A 20,489-nucleotide genomic window follows, 5' to 3' on the forward strand; every position below is an offset into this window, starting at 1 on the left:
GATAACCTGTAACCTGATAGCATGAGATTAGAGAGATTAGAGAGATTAGATGTACACTGTAGTGACCGCTGTCCCTGAATGGGTTAAAGATTGAAATGCAACAACTTGGACCCTTAGCAGCAGAAATTAGTAATGGTAGCCTTTGGCTAAGCAACACACTGCAGATGAGGTTCATCAAATACCCTATTTTCCGAACTATAAGGCACACTAAAAAACATTTAATTTTCTCAAAAGCCGACAGTGTGCCATATAATCCGATGCGCCTTATATATGGATCAATATTCAGATTTTTTGGACATAGTATTCTAAATGTTCTGCAAAGCACTTTGTTACAGCTGCAGCGGTTGTGAAAACACTGTATAAATAAAGTTGTTTTGTATTGCATTGTATTCCCTTTAGTGTAGCTCCCTCAAGTGGATGCATAACACAACCACAGCCTCTATTGTAGCTTCTATTATTTGTGCCTTATAATGCGGTTTACCCTATATTTGAAAACAATTTTGAAATAGACCATTCATTGAAGGTGTGCCTTATGCTCCGAAACGTCTTATCATGCGGGAAATACGGTACCTCCAAAAATCTACAAAATAAAACTCATGGCCCACTATTTTGATGACTGTATTGCTTCAACTGCAACTTCAACTACTGGCACTGATCCTTTTTTTCAACATTTAATGTGATATAATGTTGATGTTCGACGGTCATTGTAGTGGGGTAACATATACAGCCATTGGGCAGTCATTGAGCGTATATGGGACAGGTGCCCCGTCCGCACAGCATCATGAATCAGCCGAGTCTGCCGTTGAGTGCTGACTGAGCAGCCAAAATAAGCGCACAGCAGCACACATTTTCAGCCTTGAGCACCCGGGAGAATATGCCCCCAATGTGCTTTGTGCCCGTGTGTGGGTCACAACTACAGTGAACCTTGAACATTTGGACGAACGTTATAGTCAGTCAGATTTTGCTTTTGGAAGTTGGTTGGTAGGATCTCTGAGAAGATGGGGAAAATGCTATGCTGCACTGACAGAGTAAAACCTTTGGGTGAAGCTTGGTTGTGCTGGAGTGAGCAACACAACAACAAAACATTGCTTGCGACCTCCTTTGTGAAGGAGGTAAATGACATCTCCCAGAGGTTTGTGATTAGACTGGTGATCAGCATGAGGAGGTGGTGCCAGGTTTTTGAGGCTATGTCGCGTTTTCAACATACTACTGACGCTCTTCTTTGGAATAGATTGTAAAATTTCCAATAGGAGTTTTCTTCTTCCTTCTAACACTTCAAATTCAATTATCTAATCCACCTTTCATGCATGTGTATTTATGGGGATCAGATCACTTTTTAGCATATTCTCTTTGAGTTGTAAATAAAGTGACTTCTTCAAAAAGAAAAAAACAAAACAAAAACAAAGCAACATGTGACTCACTTGCGAGCTATAGACAGGACTTTGGTCCTTTTCCGCACCCTCTGCCGGGAACTGGAGTTGGAGGAGGTGGTGGGAGAGGATAATGTCTGGACCTTTATAAGCCATTATAAATAAAATACGAAATAAAATACTGTACATGAATAAATAACTAAATAGATAAATACACAGCTGTCTGGACTTAAAAAAAACAAGATTGATAGCAAAAATAATTAGCATATGTATACAGCACATTTTATATGTTGAAATCTGATCAGTCACTGATATTGAGTCTTTTCAAAAAAAGTTCTTAAGATGAAGAAGATCACTGTAATTATTCAAACATTCTTGGGTTGCTTTGAAAGTTTCACTCATCAACTATTAGGAAGAGATGTTATATGAACAGAAGGTGTTCTCAATCGACATATTAAAAAAGTGACGATGGTTTATTGTTAATTCTTCTAGCACATTAAAAAAAAAAAAGAAAAGAAACAAATAGAACATTCCTTGACTGTTTGGTTTGGAAAACTTTGTGACTCCATAGCAACAAGAATATGTCCGGAAATAGGCATCCATAAATAAATATACAAACCTTTCTCATAATCTTTCGGCCGTAGAACATAACCTTGTCTCTTTTTCGAAAGCGATAATGTGGTACGCCTGTCTCCTCCTCTGAAACACACCAGCAATCCTTGTTAAGACTTTCACAATTGTTTTGTTTTCTGACGGCCGCTGGTCCAGATATTTGTGCTATACTCATGCGTCACATGATGAGATTCCACATCCCAAAACTTTAACATGAACAAAATGACTTGCTGTTGTGTGCCATTCGTATTCTCACATGCAAAGAGGAATAAAACTCACATCGGCCACTTCTGAGAAGAAGTGGGACATTATGTATTTTTTTTATTCACAATTTGAAACAGTTCCTGTGTGTCCCAAAAACATTGATGTGACTTGAACAAATTTATAGCACACCTGGCACCCTCATTTTTCGTCTCTAACTGAACTCGTCCTGTTGTGAGGGGGCAATCCTGGTTAATGCAAATAAGATACTCCTAAGCCCATACGTCTTGACTGCAGGGCCAATGCTTGTTACGATGACAACCGGGGCAGAGGTAAGCAATTGGCCTGGAGTATTAAGAAGAACCCCCCCCCCCAAAAAAAAAAAATACAAAAAACAAGCTGCCCTAAAGATGGTTATCATAAATCATTGTATTTTCACTTGAGGAGGAAACACAAGACAAGACAATGTTCGACTGTTCTGGTGATCAAAGCTAACGCTGTTCACTAATGGCAAGTTGTTTTCACACTCCAGCTCTGCTTAAATGCTGTCTTTGACATGGTAGTGCTTCCATGTCGTCTACTGGCTAGACTCCGACCGTGGCTTGAAAATGGCAGATTTTTGCCCATTTTAACTGCCAAGTGCTATGTAAATTAGTCCCACTGTTCCGCCAAAATCAGAAGAACCTTTACTTAGACGGATTGGCAGGCACTGCGTAGTGTCAACTATTTGTGTGCTTGCAATAAAAAAGTCAACTTTCCATGAAATGTCTCCTTTTGGGTAAAACATGTTATGTGTGAATAATTCATAAGGTCAAATTATTTCCATGATATATCTTCCACCCCCTCCAGTCCGCCCTGACAGCACTGGGCAGCTCCTTCAGCCAGAGACTGTTACACGTGTAAAAACAGTAACAATTGTAAATAGCACAGCCACCTTATACCAGTTGCATATATGCTTATATATACAGTATCTATATTTATATTGCACTTATATTGAACTGTGCACACCTCTCTTTATCTACCGGTACATTTATTTTTGTGCTTGCAAACACTTTGTTTTTCTTCTTTCTACCCCCCAAATTTGCTGCTGTAGACTGTACATTTCCCCAGTGTGGGACAAATTAAGGATATCTTGATATAAATGAATGTCTGTGACATATTTTGTTAGAAAAAAGTATACATCACCATTTTTTTTATTTATTTGCTTGTTTGTTTTTTATACTGGTTTGCACATGGTTTTGTGGATGTCTCATATGAGCTCATCCTGCTTCGCACTCCCCTGATGATCAAGAGAAGGGCTCTTTTGAATCTGAATTTTACATTCAAAGAAACGTAACCTAACCATACATGTGGCAAGTACCTGAAATGTCTCACTTAAGAAGGGGCCTCAACTTATGTGGTGGCCGTAGTAGAGTCTGGGTGGTGTGTGTGTGTTGGGCTGCATTCAGAAATCCACAAATATGGGCTTCAAGTACTTAAAAAAGGGGCAACTAATCCAATCATTAAGAGTAACAATTCATAGCATTAATAGCTCTTCAGAACGTTAAGATTGGTGACACGGTCCTCTTCTCTTATCCTGGTACTTTGCATACGATTCAGTGTGTCAAGTTGAGTAATGCCGTCTTGCTCTGTGCGCTCAAAATATGTCGGGATCCCTCTCTGCTCATCAAAAAAAAAAACAATATTACATCTTCTATTTTTCTTGAAATTGGCTGTTCTTGTCATCAAACTTTTTCTTCACAGCAGGTTTTGAGGAACATATGACTGGGACTGGGTGATGGGATAGCTTTTCCTTTCATTTGGTGACACTCGAGAATTACATTTTGGTGAGCCTGAGCTATCGTAGCCCATCAGTGATTTACAAAAAAAAAAAAAAAGTTGTGGGCTGCACTAACATTAAACTTTGATGTCAGGAGCAGCAAAATATCATCCTGTGGTGCTGAAAATGGTCCTTGAGCCGCGAGTTTAAGCCACTACTGTCTCAAACTCCCCAATATTGTCACAGTCAGGCCAAATTCGGAATGGCTTGCAATACAGCTTTGCCTCAATAAATTTTTGCGCTGTTTTTCGTTGTGTCAAAACCCCCAACGCATCACAGATGATAGTTCTAATATTTCTCCACTAAGATCTACATTGGTAAATGGATGTGAATGTCTTCAAGTATTGAGCTTTCAATTGATATTGATTGAAACAAAAAAAGAGGCAAGGTATACTGACTTGACAGCCTGTATCTTCTGTAGAGAAGGAACACAACACCTCCCACAAGGGAAACAACAGTCACAGCTCCAATGAGAAGAGCCGTCCACTAGAAGTAAACAGATTCCAAAGAGACATTCAAATTTAAAGGGGAAGTCAACTCTCAGATTTTCTTAACAAAAACGTTTTCTATGCAATAATAATAATAATACATTTTATTTATAAGCGCCTTTCAAGATCCCACTATTCTCAACACCGCATTTGCTCAGGTAACGACCAAACTCTGCTCAGCTTGAAAACATCACATAACCAAACTCAGAAAACAGGTGAGCTGGATAAGCATTTTACTTCTGCAAAATAAGTATTGGATTGACTGACAGGAGCAGGGACGTCTCTAACAAGTCCAGTGAGTCAAGAACAAAACTTGCACCACGCTCTGTGAGTGTTTACCATGTTGGCCTCTGTGCGTTCCTCTATAATCTGCTGCATCCTGGCCTTGAGCTCACTTCCAAAACGAGCTGGGTTCTGAAACAAAAAGCAAAAGAGGAAATTGTAGGACAGCTGCATCCACATAAATGAATATCAAAAGATGTGTCTTGGCCTGACTCGGTTGAATTGTTGTTGTTTCCCCCCCCCCCCCTAGAATTGCGTGTTATCATGGCAACACAATTGCCCAAAAACTGCACCAAAAAAAGTCGTACTGAAAATGAGTGCGAAGCAGAGTCAAAAGCGACCACATGACTCCCTTTTTATAAGACATATTGCTCTCACATATAGGAACCAAATACGAGATTGTCATCTCATTTTGTTGACACTCTTGCCATCTTTATTTCGGTGTCTAGTTTTTTTTTTTTGAAAATGTACACTTTAAACAGACTTTAAACAGTGTATGTTTAAAGAGGGTGAGTGAAATATCACCCCCCGAAAAACACAAGCACAATTAATATTAGTGTGCATTGCGCTGGTCAGACTCAGACCAAGTATGACATCTCAGAATGTTTTAGTAAAGGAAAACCGCTAACAATTTAGCAGAGATGGCAAAGCTTGACTCCGTTCGGCTTATTGATATATCGAGATTTTTTTTCCAAATTTCAAAATAAAGCCACAAATTTCGATTATTTTATATATTTATATTTTGTAGTCGTTTGTAATTAGTTGAGTGAAAGTGTTTCCTTTTCATTGACAATAAAGCCTTTGCGAATGAGGCGTTCGGACTTGAAGAGGCAGCACTCCTATTCAAAATGTCCAAGGACATTTTCTAGTTTCATTCCTACAAGTAACTAGGTGTTCTTCTGAACAACAAACTGGACTGGTCCTCAAACATGGACACCCTGATTAGGAAAGGACAGAGCCGACTCTTCCTACTCAGGAAACTAAGGTCTTTTGGGGTTGAGGGTTCGCTCCTTAAGACTTTCTATAACTCGGAGGTGGCCTCGGCCATCCATTATGGCATTGTCTGCTGGTCAGGCAGCATATCAGCCCCGGACAGAAAGAGACTGGAGCGACTGGTCAGGAAGGCCAGTTCTGTCCTGGGCTACTCCCTTGACACTCTGAAGGAGGTGGGCAACAGAAGGATGCTAACTAAGCTAAAAGCTATGATGGACAGTCCCTCCCACACTCTCCAGCCCACCCTGACAGCACTAGGTAGCTCCTTCAGACAGAGACTGTTAACCCGCGCTGTAAGGAGAGATACCGACGCTCGTTCCTACCGACTGCTGTCAGGCTGCTGAATAAAAATAATAACAATAATAATAATAATAATAATAATTAAATGATGTGATGTGAAAAACAATTGTAAATAGCACTGCGATTTATCCATTTTGTATTTATATTGCACTTAATTGAACGGTGTTTGTTGTTTGTTTTTTTCTCTTTCTTCTTTCTACCCACATTCTTGCTGCTGGAGGCTGTAAATTTCCCCAGTGTGGGACAAATAAAGGATATCTTATTAAACAGCCATGAAGTAACATAATCTTGAAATATGAATTTGACATGTGAAAGGAGGGCACTGGCTGTGTATTTACAGATAGATGTGATCAGAACTTTGCAACACAATTCATCACAAAGACAGTGAAGACAATGACAAGAAATCAACAGGGCGCTGACGGACCTACCATATTTAAACTGCAAGTCTCGTCTTTATTGTTGTTTTCCATGTTTGATTGAAGTTTAGACAACAGCACAATGCAACACCTAGGCGTGATATAATTGGGAAATATCAGGATGTTGAATTAATATTTGATCTTTGATCCACTGGTGAAAAGGACACTTTGATTCGTTCCTCTTTCATCGATAACTGCTCCAAACAACAAAGTGTATGCAGGGAAAGTGGTTAAGATTGCACAACTGTCTGTGTCTTATGTGTTGTGTTGTATTATTTTGTCATTTTATGTTAACTGTTCTTTTGATGGCGGCGCGGGCACCCGCAGCGGCTCCTCTTGTTTTCCGTTGTCTGTTGAGAGGGAAGAAATTTCATCTGTGCTGTATGTTGCGCATACAGCACATTTGACAATAAAGTTGTGCTTGACTTGACAACTTGATTGTATGTATGTATGGGGGGGGGGGGGGGGTTGTAAGCGAAAGAAGCATTATAAATATCAGGATCATTTTAAGTCAGGCAAACAATCCAATGTGCGCTAAAGATCACATTTCCTAAGGAAAAAATAGGTCAACCATTATCTCAGCGGGGCGGCCCGGTAGTCCAGTGGTTAGCACGTCGGCTTCACAGTGCAGAGGTGCCGGGTTCGATTCCAGCTCCGGCCTCCCTGTGTGGAGTTTGCATGTTCTCCCCGGGCCTGCGTGGGTTTTCTCCGGGTGCTCCGGTTTCCTCCCACATTCCAAAAATATGCATGGTAGGCTGATTGAACACTCTAAATTGTCCCTAGGTGTGAGTGTGAGTGCGAATGGTTGTTCGTGCCTCTGTGCCCTGCGATTGGCTGGCAACCGATTCAGGGTGTCCCCCGCCTACTGCCCGGAGACAGCTGGGATAGGCTCCAGCACCCCCAGCGACCCTAGTGAGGATCAAGCGGTTAGGAAGATGAACGAACGAAAGATGAACATTATCTCAGCCCACTGCGAGTAACCATATACAGTACTCTACTCCAGAGACAATGTCACCCTCTACTGGACGGTTGTGCGAGCTGTAACCACTCTGAAATTGGTCAAAGGGCAAACATAATTTCCAAACATTGCTTATCTGTTGTTCGTTTAGACTTGTTTTGGACAGTCCTTTCGTATTTAAGTCCATTTCAAAACTAATTTGATTGTTTTATTAAAGAAGAGAGAAAAAAACATCCTAATTGTGATGATTTCATTTTTCGTGTCATGACCTTGCTATATTAACAATAATAATAAAAATAAACAGCATAGACCATCATGATTTTGTTGCGTTTTCGTCCTGGTCTTGCAGGCCACAAGCAAGAGCAAAACAAGTGCCAAGATGAGAACAGCTGAACCTTCGGACACTGTTCAGCCTGCTCTATGACCTGAGCTTCAGCCGCCCAACAAGAAGAGCATGTTGATGTGGCTCAGCCAGGAGCTGGTGACCTGCTTGCTGGTGTCACCCAGTTTCCAGCAGGACAAAAACAGCGAGAGATCTAACACTTAAAGTGGACTTTTGTGAATAAGAAAATTAATCCGATTTGGTTGCGGACAAATACGCAGTAGAGAGCACGTTGTGATCTTTTGAACTGACAAATACACTGCAGGGTGCCCATTGTGAACTTTTGAATACTGTACTACAAATAACTTCAAGAACTCAATTCAAATATTCAGTTCAGTTATGAATTGCACGCAAACGGGGCAGTGTTGTATTTAGAAATCCGCGAAAATACTTCGCCTGTTGAAGTTAACAGTTAATTTCAAGGCATGCCAATACCTCAGTTTACTCTTTGTGGTTTCCGCCCGTGATATGCAACAAAATCAGACATAAAAGTATTTGAAAAGAGAAAAGTTTAAAACACCAGCCCGCAATTAATAATAACATATGCGTAGACGCCGAAGTTATTTTCTCACGTACCCGTTTCAGCTTTGTGAATGCATGTGTTAAACAATGTTAAAACTAACATTGATAACAATTGGCATATCCTGCATTACCCATCAAAATAAAATCCACATTTGCAAAACGACCCTCTTTAGATGGTCCAAACTTGAATAAAAATAAATAAAGTTACATTCACTTTTCTTTGTGTTCTCAATACTGTTAATGAACAATGGGCTACTTGTTTTTGCTCAAAATTATGTGAAATGCATTATTTTTAAGGTGGATGTGCAGGAGGCTGTGGTTCTTTTCACGTTCCCTAAATATGGTGCCGAGACAAACACTGCTGCGCCAGTATCGTTGATTCTAATTGGATCACAGTGTCGCCTTTCAGCCAATAGACATACGCCTTGTTTGACTGCCGTTCACATTATTTTCATAGAAACCCGTGTTCAAGGTGAGATGAGTCAAATGTTTTATACTTTGATTAAAACGCTTAGAGTATTGAGATACAATCTTTAGATACTCTGTTAACTGTGTCATCCGTTATTAGAGTAAATGACCAGCAAGTAATACAACCCGTATTTCTGCAAAGCGGCATCCTATCAAGCTAGCCAGCTAAAGACAGAAGCGGTTTGAACGATAAGGCAAACCAACATTTGTTTACCGCGTCTGCATGCATCGTTTTTAGTCCGAGATTGGCCTTAATTTCCAGTTTAAATATTCTGATGATTAAAAGACTATAAATTAAATGACCATGCATTTTGCAGTCACACCTGTGCTGGTCTGTCTATTCTATACGGACTACGAGTAGAGCTGAATTTTTGTGAATATTGTTTTTGCATCTCGTCCATTCGCTGCATACTTGTGGTCGTGAGAGATCATCGGGGCCGATGGAAGTGATCACATTTTACTGAATTGCTCGTGTGGATTATCAATTACAAATTATATTTGAGTTAATTTGTCGATGCCAGCAACCTGGAGTGAGGGGCCGAACGCTCCGTAAAATGTTTTTTAATAAATTGTCATTCACACAGCAAAATAAGTCATGTCTTCCTACGCCTACATCAACGTTCACATCGAGTAAATTAGATCATTTAGTATTCCTATTTTTTTGTTTGTCGGTGTGCCACAATATTTTTCTTAAGTAAAATTGATGCCTTGACTCAAAGTTTGTGAAACACTACTTGTAAGCTGTCTCCTATAGTCGTTGATTTCTTCCATTTTTCTAGGTTTGCTACAAAAGAATATACCATTGTGGCACAATGGGCGTCTTGTCTACACTGATAAGAGGCATGACAAGAGGAGCGGATAGAATGTCGGAATTCACCAGCAAGCGAGGTTCAAGGACTCACAATAAAGGCAGAGGTGCAAGACCAGCTGGAGTGATGCTCTCCAGCAGAAAGTTTCTGGCAAGACAGGCCATGATTCCTGAGTTTGTGGTACCCGCTCTGGACGGGTTTAAACTCAAACCCTATGTATCATACCGCTGCCCAGCAGGAACTGAGCCTCCAGTGACTGCAGAGAGCCTGTTTGCTGAAGTGGTGGCTCCCCAGATCAAGAAAGACTTTAATGAAGGGATTTTTGACAAAGAGAGACTGGAGAAATATGGATATGAATCCACACAGGAGGGGAAGTTGTTTAAATTGTATCCCAAGAACTATGTGCGTTAAATGAACTTAACATCTGTGATAAATCTATTGGCAAGGGAAGACTTTTGATGTGCACTGGCAACAGTGGCTGGAGAACCTTTGAAGTGACACCATGTTGCAAGCTGGATGTAATATTTTTATAATCGCTCTCTCTCTCCTAATCAAGTACAATAAAACTGAACTGAACAGTCTGGTACAGTAAGTACTCTAAGTGTCATGAACCTACTGCATTTGATCGCGCTTCGTCACCAATTACAAATACTACATTTGTGTGCCTCTGTTTACAGCTGACAGGTAATCAGACACATTTTAAAACACTAATAATTGGTAAACTTGCTGAGTTATGTCATTCTGAAATGCGTGTGTGAGTTGCAAGTTAGTTACAGGCTATGGCATTGGCACTTTGGTGATGTCCATATGTGAGGTAAGCAATTTGCAGTTCAAGTTTCTTTTGAAACACCCTGCATTCTTTATTTTTGGGCTCTAATTGCAAAACTATTACTATTATTATTACTATACTATTTTGTGAACTTCCTCCAGCTACAAATGTACAAGCAGGTCTCGTGCAAAATTACACTCAAATTTGTCTGTTGTGAATGACCATATTAATCAAATTATTTCTGTTGTCCTATGTTCATTGTTTTTATTTAAAATTAATTCTGGTAGAACAAAGGGTGAAATTGTGTACAGAAATTTATTTCAATGCCATTGAGGAGCATTTCACAGAACAGTACTCCAGTTGTGATCAGACAAGTACCCATGAAAAAGTCAGTCGACAAGAACCCAAATTGTCCATGTTATTGTGGAACTGTACATTATACACCATATATATCCAAATAATAGTCAGCTCAATTCTCATAGTATGGTCAACACTGATCTTTTGCTACCTGTGCCTCAACTGGCGCCCAGTCCCACCGCCACAAGTGAAGCATATGATCATAAAATGAGCAACTTGCAAGAAGAAATGACAATGAAGAGGCATCATCATCCGGTGTGACTGTGTCGCCTGCATGAGAGGTGGTCGATGGCGGCGCAATGCCCTCTGGGATGTATTGACCACAATCGTCCTCGAGGGAAGTGTCAAAGCTGGCAGTGGGGGATTCGTACTGGATTCGCAAGTGTCCTCCGCTGTCTGTGAGGCACTCAGTTGGTTCTGCTGTAGGAGGGGAGAGAGAAGCAGGTTCCTCCAGGGACAGTCGAGACCAGTCGGCCCCGTAGGCCAGTGAGTTGTGGAGGATGTAGGATGCGACAACTGGACAAACTCCTTCAGTGGACTCTGGAAGAAAACGAGGCACAACGTTTTTCAGAGAATGTCAATTTCTCACAAAGCCATTTCATGTACTGTGAGAACATATCCAATGTTTTTGCAAGACTCTCATATTCTTCACCACTTAAAGTGGTTACCGACTTGTAGATTGAACAGTTTCGGTGGAAATTATCAACACAACCAAGACTGGCGCGACAGCTCATGTCTGTCACTACAATTTGAGTAGCAGCAACAAAACGGCAAAGCTGAATACTAACCTGTCATCAACAATTAAAAAAAATTTTTTTTGCTACTCGGGTAGCAACTTTCAAATATTTTATCGATCATTCCAATGAATACTCTGATAGAAAAAAAATAGCATTCAAATGTAGTGCAAACTTTCTTTTCCGATTAGTTTTTTTATTTGGTAATAATAATAAGATAAGATATCCTTTATTCGTCCCACACTGGGGAAATTTACAGCCTCCAGCAGCAAGAATGTATGTAGAAAGAAGAAAGAAAAAAACAACAAACATATTTCAATTAAATGCAATATGAACACAAAATGGATAAATCGCAGTACTATTTACAATTTTCCTTCACATCATTTAATTATTATTATTATTATGATTGTTATTTTTTATTCATCAGCCTGACAGCAGTCGGTAGGAACGAGCGTCGGTATCTCTCCTTCTTAAGGAGCTACCAAGTGCTGTCAGGGCGGGCTGGAGGGCGTGGGAGGGACTGGCCATCATAGCTTTTAGCTTAGTTAGCATCCTTCTGTTGCCCACCTCCTCCAGAGTGTCAAGGGAGCAACCCAGGACAGAACTGGCCTTCCTGACCAGTCGCTCCAGTCTCTTTCTGTCCCGGGCTGAGATGCTGCCTGACCAGCATACAATGCCATACTGGATGGCCGAGGCCACCACCGAGTTATAGAACGTCTTAAGGAGTGACCCCTGAACCCCAAAAGACCTCAGTTTCCTGATTGGGAAGAGTCGGCTCTGTCCTTTCCTAATCAGGGTGTCCGTGTTTGTAGACCAGTCCAGTTTGTCGTTCAGAAGAACACCAAGGTACTTGTAGGAGGTCACCCTCTCTATGTCCATACTCTGGATGTTCATCGGTGCTGGTGAGGACTTAAATAATACATTTTATTTGTGGGCGCCTTTCTAGAAACTCAAGGACACCTTACAACAAGCAGTTAAAATCACGAGTACAATGTTAAAAACAACATCAAATAAGATAAGAAAAATTACAACAAAAATAAATAAATAAATAAAATAATGGCTTAATGGTCCGAGTGAATAGGCTTGTCTAAACAGATGTGTTTTGAGGCTGGATTTGAAATGTGTTAATGAGTCTGAATTACGAAGGTCAGCTGGGAGTGAGTTCCAAAGCTGGGGAGCAGAGCGACTGAAGGCTCTATTTCCCATGGTGACGAGGCGAGCAGGGGGGACAGAGATGAGGACAGAGGAGGAGGAACGAAGAGAGCGGACAGGCGTAGGAATATGGATGAGGTCAGATAGGTATGGAGGGGCTAGGTCATGAATGGATTTGAATGTGAGGAGCAGGATTTTATATTGAATGCGGTGTAAAATAGGGAGCCAGTGGAGATGTTGGAGGACAGGTGTAATATGGTTTATGTATGGTGTGAGTGTGATAATGCGGGCGGCTGAATTTTGGACCAGGAGTAATTGACCTTATTGTTTAAGGTCAATTACTGGTTATTCATACTACAGCTGCAAATAACTTTTTGTAACAGATTACCACATTGATTTATTTTTTCTCGTGAATTGATTATCATTTGGGTGCTGATTTGGTCAGTAAACCTATCAGGAAATAGAAAGAAACATTGATCATTGTTTTACAAAGTAAAAGTCGTTATTTGCAAATGTCTTGTGATTAAACACAAACAATCTGCTTTCATGGGAGACTACAGAAATCAGAGATAATTTACTTTTGAGAGACTGAAACCAGCAGCTTTGACCGTTTTCAATTCTATCGATGATTTAGAAATAAAGTCAAGAATATGTACCATCCCCTTGGCTCCTGTGGTGCGGAATGTACACTTCTACTCACCCATGGCCTGTTGACAATGAAGAATGTGAAAGTCATTGTGCATGCACGCTGCCAGCAGCAGATGCTGGTGAGTCGGATGCCACTTGAGCCGCCACACCCCGCCGCCTAACAGAGTCTCACTGAAAGGCTCACGCATATTTCTGCCATCCCACAGCAGAACCTTCTCATCATAGCTGTGGGAGAAAAAAAATACAAGTCAAAACCAACCCACAATGCAAACCTATGCTATGACCCGATTATTAACTGTGAAGTTTACCTGCCAGTAGCCAGAATGTATTCCCGATGTGGGTTGCTGTGAATGCTACACACACCCATCGAGTGCCTTTGTGAAAAATGACATGTAAATGTTGGGTTTTTGCTTCATCAAAACGGACAGGGAGATTAATTACCTTTTACTGATGAAAGTGGGTTTGGAGGGACCAATCCTGAGGTCCCAGCCTTTAAGCTTACAGTCATCTCCACCTGGCAACACACACGCATACGGGATTCAATTTAAGTCACATAACAGTTACACTTCACAACTCTGCAGATGCAAAATTGTGACTGGCCCATCCCAAGCCCGTCTCCCCCACTTCTTCCACCCCCCATGCACATGCAATTGCAAGTACTGGTATATGTGTGCAACCGTGAGAGAGACAATTTCAGAAAAGGGTGTCATTACCTGAGTAAACCAACTGCGTGTCCCAGTAGGAGAAGGCTGAGATCCAAGCCTCAAAGTCATGGGCCTTCCACTGTGATAAAGTCACCAGAGCACCTTCAGCCAAAGACAGCACACTGACACAACCCGCAGAGTCGCTGCACACCACACGCACATCGCTGCTGCTCAAATAAGACAAGAGCAAGAAAAAGTAACCCGGGGATTTATCTGCCTACTCTACCATTGATGACGTGCCATATTCAGGAAAGTAAAGCTGGCTGTGCAGGAGACAGGGTCTCTTACCTGCCCATTCTTCCAGTGGACCAATCTAAAGACAGAGCCAGCTGGTCTGCCCCCAGTTCCGCATTGCACAGAGTCTGCAGATTGCTGCTGCCTTCCTACTTATGAGTGTTGATAACCAACCACGTCATCAGATTTAAAAAAAAGCCCAGAGAAATGGAAAAGGAAATTGACAGCATGTTTCAAATGATTTTGTGTATCGCATCTATAATTGTGTTCATTGACAGTCTGTCATATTAGACCACCACGACAATGTGGCTGCAGAAACTTGATTCCTCAAGTGGCACATTTCTCACCTGGCAGGCTGCAAGTGCATACAGCTGCAGTTCTCCAGTGGCAGCAGCCAGTCCCAGAATGACTTTTTCTGACACAGGCACATGACACCTGAGGAGATAAGGATTGCGTCATAAATTTATAAAAGAAAAAAAATCTTGGCAAGAGGACCTCGAAAAAATAATCAACACATTAAATTGTAAATCACAATATTAAGGGGAAGAAAAACAGCCCTTTAAAGAGAAGATACAAAATGATTGTCAACGACAGGCTGCTATTTAATAATGAAAGTCTTTCTTACCATTTCAAATCTAAAATGGCAGGTGTGTCTATACGCTGTAGCTCTGTGAGAGGAGGACCCAGAGCCTCTCGCTGATATTCAAAAAGGTACAAACGACCAGTCCGGCTTGGGGCGCCATCTTCTTCCCCTTTCTACAGCAGCAATATAAAAGTGCAAATGTTCATCAATGTTCAGAAAAATGCAATACACTGCTTATGCTAGTCAGTTAGGACAAAGAATGTTTTAGCTGACCAGAAACAAATGACTTCAGCTTATAATACAAATGACTGAATTATTCAATTAGTCAATGGTCCAAACATCTCCATTATTGCTGAAATGAAAGGCCGGAAGTGAGAAAACACGTCCCCATTGTTTTTCTTCCATTTAAACTGTGAGTAGAAGAGCCGGTACCACTGATGGGGTCAGCTACATCAAACTTAGTCCAGTCAAAAAAAGAGAATTTGAATCGATTCTTCCGACTACCCAACATCATTTGCAACTTTAAAAATCAAAAGAATGGATGACGATTTGCTCGACTGGAAACTAACCAATACCATTAAAGGGCATTGACACTCACCCCAATACCATTAAAGGGCATTTACACTCACCCCCTTTTGGAGTTGGTAAGTCCCGCAGGCCAGGAATCGGTGGCAGTTCGAGACAGGGCACCATTCCACAGTGTCAGCACTCAACTCTGTGTCAAACACTTGCAAACTGCGGGTTCGTGACTTCCAAGCCATGCCCAACTTTTCCGCATAACGTTATGGGGCAGATCCAAAAGCTGGAAAGCGATTTAATGTAAACTTTATTATCATGCGTCTCGAAAGGAAAGGCACATAAAAAAGGCATTATTTGGCGAACTAATCTCATAAATCGCTAGCTAGCTTGAAAGCTAAAGTTAGGTTGACTACAATGCCAGTAGTATATTACTCTATCCGACAGCAATGACCAGGCTATATACGACACAAGTGTGCGACAATCGACAGACTTATAAAATGAATAATACATGGATTTCGGATAAACTCACGTTATAAGTCTCTTCCAGGCATTAAAGATGGTGGAGTGCAGGGTGATTAGCGCCACCTTGCTTTCCGGTGTATGCACTACATTACTTAAAAAACAAAAAAAGCCATTAAAAACGGCCATAACGCTCCTCTGGCCATTTTACTGATGCCCCCCAAAAATAAACACATATTAATAGTTTTCAAGATGCAACGAATACATAACTTCAACATTCTGTTCAAAAATTAGTTTCACATTTTTAATATATGCTGCAAATAAGTTGCGGACCTTAAAGGAAATGAGTTTTCTGTTTCGCATCCCTAACCAAGAACATTGTTTTAAATGTGTGCTATGAAGAAAAAAATGAAAATCTGTGTTGTTTTCGTGACGTACGACTCGCTGCGGTTCCAAGCCGTGACGTCTCCTGTCCGGTATGGAACACACCCCTCCTCTCGAGCCTTGATCGGATATCAGGACGCGATGGATTTTAGCGTTAAAAAGCTTGCCACCGGGGCTGGATTGCTTTTTTCACGGGCTGTGCAGGTATGAAATACCCCCATATCAAGCTCGTGCATAGCACTCTGTTGTACGCCGACACTGAATTCTACCATACGTTTCGAATCTACAGTCCCCGTCTAATGCTGATGGCTAACGCTACCGTAAATTGACATATTAAAGATAAAAACAAACCACATAATGCGTTGGTTCACGTTTGACCTTAAATTGTTTTTCAAGTTAGCATTGTTTTTAAGCCTGTTTATACTGTATTGATGCAGAGATGTTGATGGTGACAGTCTGACAGAAGAATGACGTATGCTACCTGTATATTTTATAAATATAAAAAAAACTTTGAAGATGCAAATTATGTACATAGGTATGAAAAAAATCGTGTTGTCTGCTGCTTCAGTTTACAGGAGAGAAGCTGGGCCAGGCGGAGAAAACCGAGTTGGATGCTCACGATGAAAACCTAATGATTCGCGCAGACTGCACCAAAAACTGGACTGAGAAAATCTACAGACAAGCAGTGGTCTTGCTGCAGCCCAATCCAAGTAAGCCATCAATATCTAATATTGAAATCTCAAAATAAGAGTCATATGAACAACAAATCCTCGGCTTAGCCAAATTAGAAGAAGTGACAGGTCATTTTTATAACATTTTAGTAAAATACACAACTGTTAAAATAGAAAGCCACATAATTTAGTACAACTTCATACCATGCCACAAAAAATTGATAAATATGATTGAGCCACAAAAAATTGATAAATATGATTGACACAAACAACAGTTGTAATGTTTACAAAATTGTGGCAATATTCAGGAAACTGAGGAGTCTGCTATTTTATAGGCTTCACTACACACAGTACATCCTCTGAACTGACATGACTGTAAACTTGTAACTAACTTTGCAGTATATTTACAACTATAGTACAATAGGCATCCAATCTTGTGTTTCCTCTCACTATTGAAAAGCAGAATTCTACAGAATCCGTTTAATTGGAAGAAACAAACAAGATTGAGGGTTTAACCCACTAGCGCATTTGTTTTTGATTTGTTTTCTATGAACACTCATCAACATACCACACCGTAAACTTTAGCTTGTATTTGCAAGCATGAACGACCCCCATAAAAATCTTGAGAATTGCCGCTAATGAGAGGTCGTAGGTTTCAACTGTAAATTTATCACAATCTACAATACCAAAATATACCCCCGCCCCCATTGCCCAAAGACAGCTGGGATAGGTTCCAGCACCCCCTGCCACCCTTGTGAGGATAAAGCGGATCGGAAAATGGATGGATGGATGGATGGATGGATGGATGGGTGGATGGATGGATGTTATTGTAATGTGGGAGGAAGCTGGAGTACCTTGGAGTAACATGCAAACACCTCACAAGATGTCTGGGGTCAAGACCTTGAGCTTTGGAACTGCGAGAGAGGCATAATAACATTAGCACACTTAAGATTAGCCCTCAGAAATAAATGTCTTACAAATGATTTGATTTGAAAAAAAAAAAGATCCAGTGTACGACAACATTAGGATATAGGGGACTAGATAGATGATTCTGATTCTGATTCTGCTTCGGAGCCTGTAAAAGCAATTTCCAATTAAACAATTTATTCCATGTTTGATTTGGTGATGCAGTTTTTTTTTCTCAATATGTCACACGTGGCTCTTTCTTTAGTTCGGCACTTACTGTAGCTTTCGTTGACAAACTGGCTGACAAAAACTGATCAGGTGTGAACTTCCACCACCAACAGCGATTCAGTTTTTTCTGTATCGTCATGAGTTTACCATCCTTGCTTTCGCCAACATCAACCCCACAAGGAGTTTTGCGTGCCTGTCGGACGTCTCCTGCAATCTTTTAGCACTCTATCAGACGGTAGGTAATGCGAGCAACTCCTCTGCTTTTATGGAGCGCTGTCAAGAGCAGGGCATTTGCGTAGCATCTACAGTGATAATTTTACTGTTTGAGCCCTGCGAGTCCCAGGGATTCGCTGATCAGAAAAGTATGAGCCCCATTATGCATTTAGAGAGCCCCAAAGTTCGAATTCTGAAATGGTCTACTTATTCAATTGCATATGATAATAACACAAACAACAACAATATACATTGATAATAGGTTTATTCCTTATAAACAAAGGCTGCAAACATTTTAAGAATTCAGGCATACAAGATTTGCTGAGAAATAGGTTCTTATTTCATCCCATCGTTCAGTCTTTGAGTTCATAAATTCTCCTCTCTTTACTCTGCTTCCAGTGATACAAGGCTTTCTCAAAGTCAATTATCATTGAAAAAACGTTCCAACTTTAGCTGCTTCCTCTGTTATCTTCGCAATAAACTTTCGATACACTTGTTTTTTTACTGTAGTTTTTTTGTTGTTGTTGTTTTGACTGAGAAATGTCCTCGCGTCCCAGAAACGCACATTATTTGGAACTATGCATCCCGCGGGAAGATTATGCGTCTAGGACGCGGGACGCAGAGATAATGAGATGGCTGCATCTAATGACATTAGAGAGCACCAAAAAATAAAAAATAAAAAAACATTGTTGTTAGACTATACAGACAAATGGATAAATCACACACCGGTGTGATCAGACACTTTTAAAAAAGTGATCGGTACACTCTAGCACATCAGAATGTCGGTGCAGTTAATTGAAGAGACATGTATATTTCCGACCACGCCCTTTGCAAGTAATGGCCTTCTCAAACGACGCAATGCTTTCGTTGTTCATGACAGTTATACTGTCAGTCTACCAGATCAATATAATTCTGTGTCTTGTACCGGGCAAAATGTCACACTACAAGTCTGTCACCGACCAAACCCCGCCCAATCGACGCGTGCTTCCTCCAACATTCAGTCTATGGCAGTGGTCTTCAACGAGAAATGATGTAGGTCCAATTTTTTTATTTTTATTTAAATAAGATATCTGTTTTCTAAATAACTTTTTATTCCTATTTATAAGCTACACCTCTAATGCCATAACTTTCTAGTTTTTTCAATAATGTACTGTGATCTATTGTGTCAAAAGCTTTTTTTTAGATCGAGGAAAACCCCAACAGTAACTTCTTTGTCTAAATTGGTGGCTATTGCTTCCACAAACTCCATAACTGCCATTAAGGTGGTCCGTTTTTCCCTGAAGCCATATTGATTCTCACTTAACAGCGCGTGCTTTTGAATAAAGCTATCAAGTCTGCGAGAAAATAGTTTTTCTAATATTTTTGAAAATTGTGGTAGTACTGTAGTGATAATGGTCTATAACAGTGGTCCTCAACTAGAAATGCTGTCGGTCCACCTTTTTTTTTTTTTTAATAAGACCAAGGTCCGGTCCCATGCTCGGCGGTCATGGGGAGCAGGGCTATCTGCCCATTTAGTATGGTCAAGCCAAGCTTATACAAATCAACACTCCTCACAACCAACCAATAATAAAGTGCATGAAAATAACAACTATTCACTTTGCCAGTACACAGCAAATAATGAGAGGTATTGTGTTGAGACACAGGAACTCTTTTATTTTGTTAAGTTGTGCCTGCTTAATAATAGAAATAGCCCTTTTAGTCTGTTTCCTGACACAATCATCCATTTTGAATGCGCGAATGCTCGTTGAGGCAGGTTATAGGCTCATGTCCGTCAGTGAGGCAAGACAAACACCTGTTAGTCATGTTGACGGGCATATTATGCGCATTCGTTTGAGATATGAAAAATACGTGTAAATCGCGGACATAATTACATGAACCATTTTGGGACAAAAGATTTCCCTATGGGTTTTAAGTGATACAGCCACCTATACATGCACAGTTGCAGCCACGAGGTTGCAAGGCGTCACGATGGAGTTAGATGTTCAAAAACTAAGTGGTCCATTTTGAAGTGGTCAGGCACTGTTTCCTAACCAGGGGGACACATATATGAGCACATTGCAGGAGGTTTGTGGAAATATTCAATTTTTTTCAAAGTCACAACAGCCTCTTGACAAATCAAGTGACTCTTTAAAACTCAGATAACTGATGAAAAGAAGGTTTAAAAAAAGAATGCGTATTTAAAAGGGGACTTATTCAAAGGAGTTACAATTTTTTGTTTTTTAAAGCAAAGTCAGGTTCATTCTTTATTTTGATTCAGAAATAGACTCCATGCCCACGACCTTCATGAGGGACCTTCATGAGGATGAGC

At 40.6% G+C, this 20,489-nt stretch overlaps 4 protein-coding genes across 45 annotated transcripts in view; 2 read left to right on the plus strand and 2 right to left on the minus strand.

Annotated features, from left to right (window-relative positions):
• The window catches only part of pnpla7b (patatin-like phospholipase domain containing 7b), a 72,262-nt gene extending 63,609 nt beyond the window's left edge, over positions 1-8,653 (minus strand). For 16 of the 37 annotated variants that reach the window (XM_052068153.1, XM_052068163.1, XM_052068174.1 and 13 more), the window contains exons 1-6: positions 8,398-8,648; positions 6,494-6,572; positions 4,830-4,904; positions 4,401-4,488; positions 1,990-2,069; positions 1,422-1,513 (exon numbers count right to left, since the gene is read on the minus strand). In XM_052068153.1, the coding sequence (XP_051924113.1) occupies positions 1,422-1,513; positions 1,990-2,069; positions 4,401-4,488; positions 4,830-4,904; positions 6,494-6,535 (377 nt within the window). In that variant the 5' untranslated portion in view covers positions 6,536-6,572; positions 8,398-8,648. Of the gene's footprint in view, positions 1-1,421; positions 1,514-1,989; positions 2,070-3,775; positions 3,802-4,400; positions 4,489-4,829; positions 4,905-6,493; positions 6,573-8,397 lie in introns of those variants that run through there. The other 21 variants (XM_052068167.1, XM_052068180.1, XM_052068162.1 and 18 more) reach the window with 6 other exon arrangements.
• A 60-nt stretch (positions 8,654-8,713) lies between these two features.
• On the plus strand, positions 8,714-10,197 carry mrpl41 (mitochondrial ribosomal protein L41). Its single transcript, XM_052068392.1, has 2 exons — positions 8,714-8,815; positions 9,591-10,197. The coding sequence occupies exon 2, from the start codon at positions 9,624-9,626 to the stop codon at positions 10,029-10,031; it is 408 nt and encodes a 135-aa protein (XP_051924352.1). The 5' UTR covers positions 8,714-8,815; positions 9,591-9,623; the 3' UTR covers positions 10,032-10,197.
• Positions 10,198-10,639: 442 nt separating this feature from the next.
• dph7 (diphthamide biosynthesis 7) lies at positions 10,640-15,950 on the minus strand. Its single transcript, XM_052068285.1, has 10 exons — positions 15,850-15,950; positions 15,431-15,603; positions 14,844-14,974; positions 14,566-14,653; positions 14,273-14,367; positions 13,994-14,151; positions 13,722-13,794; positions 13,589-13,654; positions 13,333-13,505; positions 10,640-11,286 (listed from the first exon to the last, which is right to left on the minus strand). The coding sequence occupies exons 2-10, from the start codon at positions 15,560-15,562 to the stop codon at positions 10,877-10,879; spliced, it is 1,326 nt and encodes a 441-aa protein (XP_051924245.1). The 5' UTR covers positions 15,563-15,603; positions 15,850-15,950; the 3' UTR covers positions 10,640-10,876.
• A 271-nt stretch (positions 15,951-16,221) lies between these two features.
• The window catches only part of sh3glb2a (SH3-domain GRB2-like endophilin B2a), a 37,589-nt gene continuing 33,321 nt past the window's right edge, over positions 16,222-20,489 (plus strand). For all 6 annotated transcript variants that reach the window (XM_052068301.1, XM_052068302.1, XM_052068305.1 and 3 more), the window contains exons 1-2: positions 16,222-16,367; positions 16,732-16,873. In XM_052068301.1, the coding sequence (XP_051924261.1) occupies positions 16,305-16,367; positions 16,732-16,873 (205 nt within the window). In that variant the 5' untranslated portion in view covers positions 16,222-16,304. The remainder of the gene's footprint in view (positions 16,368-16,731; positions 16,874-20,489) is intronic.

The sequence above is a fragment of the Hippocampus zosterae genome, chromosome 6, assembly GCF_025434085.1.
Source record: "Hippocampus zosterae strain Florida chromosome 6, ASM2543408v3, whole genome shotgun sequence".
In the NCBI taxonomy this organism is placed as follows: domain Eukaryota; kingdom Metazoa; phylum Chordata; class Actinopteri; order Syngnathiformes; family Syngnathidae; genus Hippocampus; species Hippocampus zosterae.

What these genes read in the sequence shown, in the direction of transcription:
- mrpl41 (XM_052068392.1), top strand. Translation starts at nt 9,624, where the DNA reads ATGGGCGTCTTGTCTACACTGATAAGAGGCATGACAAGAGGAGCGGAT.
- dph7 (XM_052068285.1), bottom strand. Translation starts at nt 15,562, where the DNA reads ATGGCTTGGAAGTCACGAACCCGCAGTTTGCAAGTGTTTGACACAGAG. An exon ending in GCCATTTTAGATTTGAAATG is followed by an intron (nt 14,654 to 14,843) that starts GTAAGAAAGACT and finishes TTATCTCCTCAG; the next exon opens with GTGTCATGTGCCTGTGTCAG. An exon ending in TCCACTGGAAGAATGGGCAG is followed by an intron (nt 14,152 to 14,272) that starts GTAAGAGACCCT and finishes TTATTTGAGCAG; the next exon opens with CAGCGATGTGCGTGTGGTGT.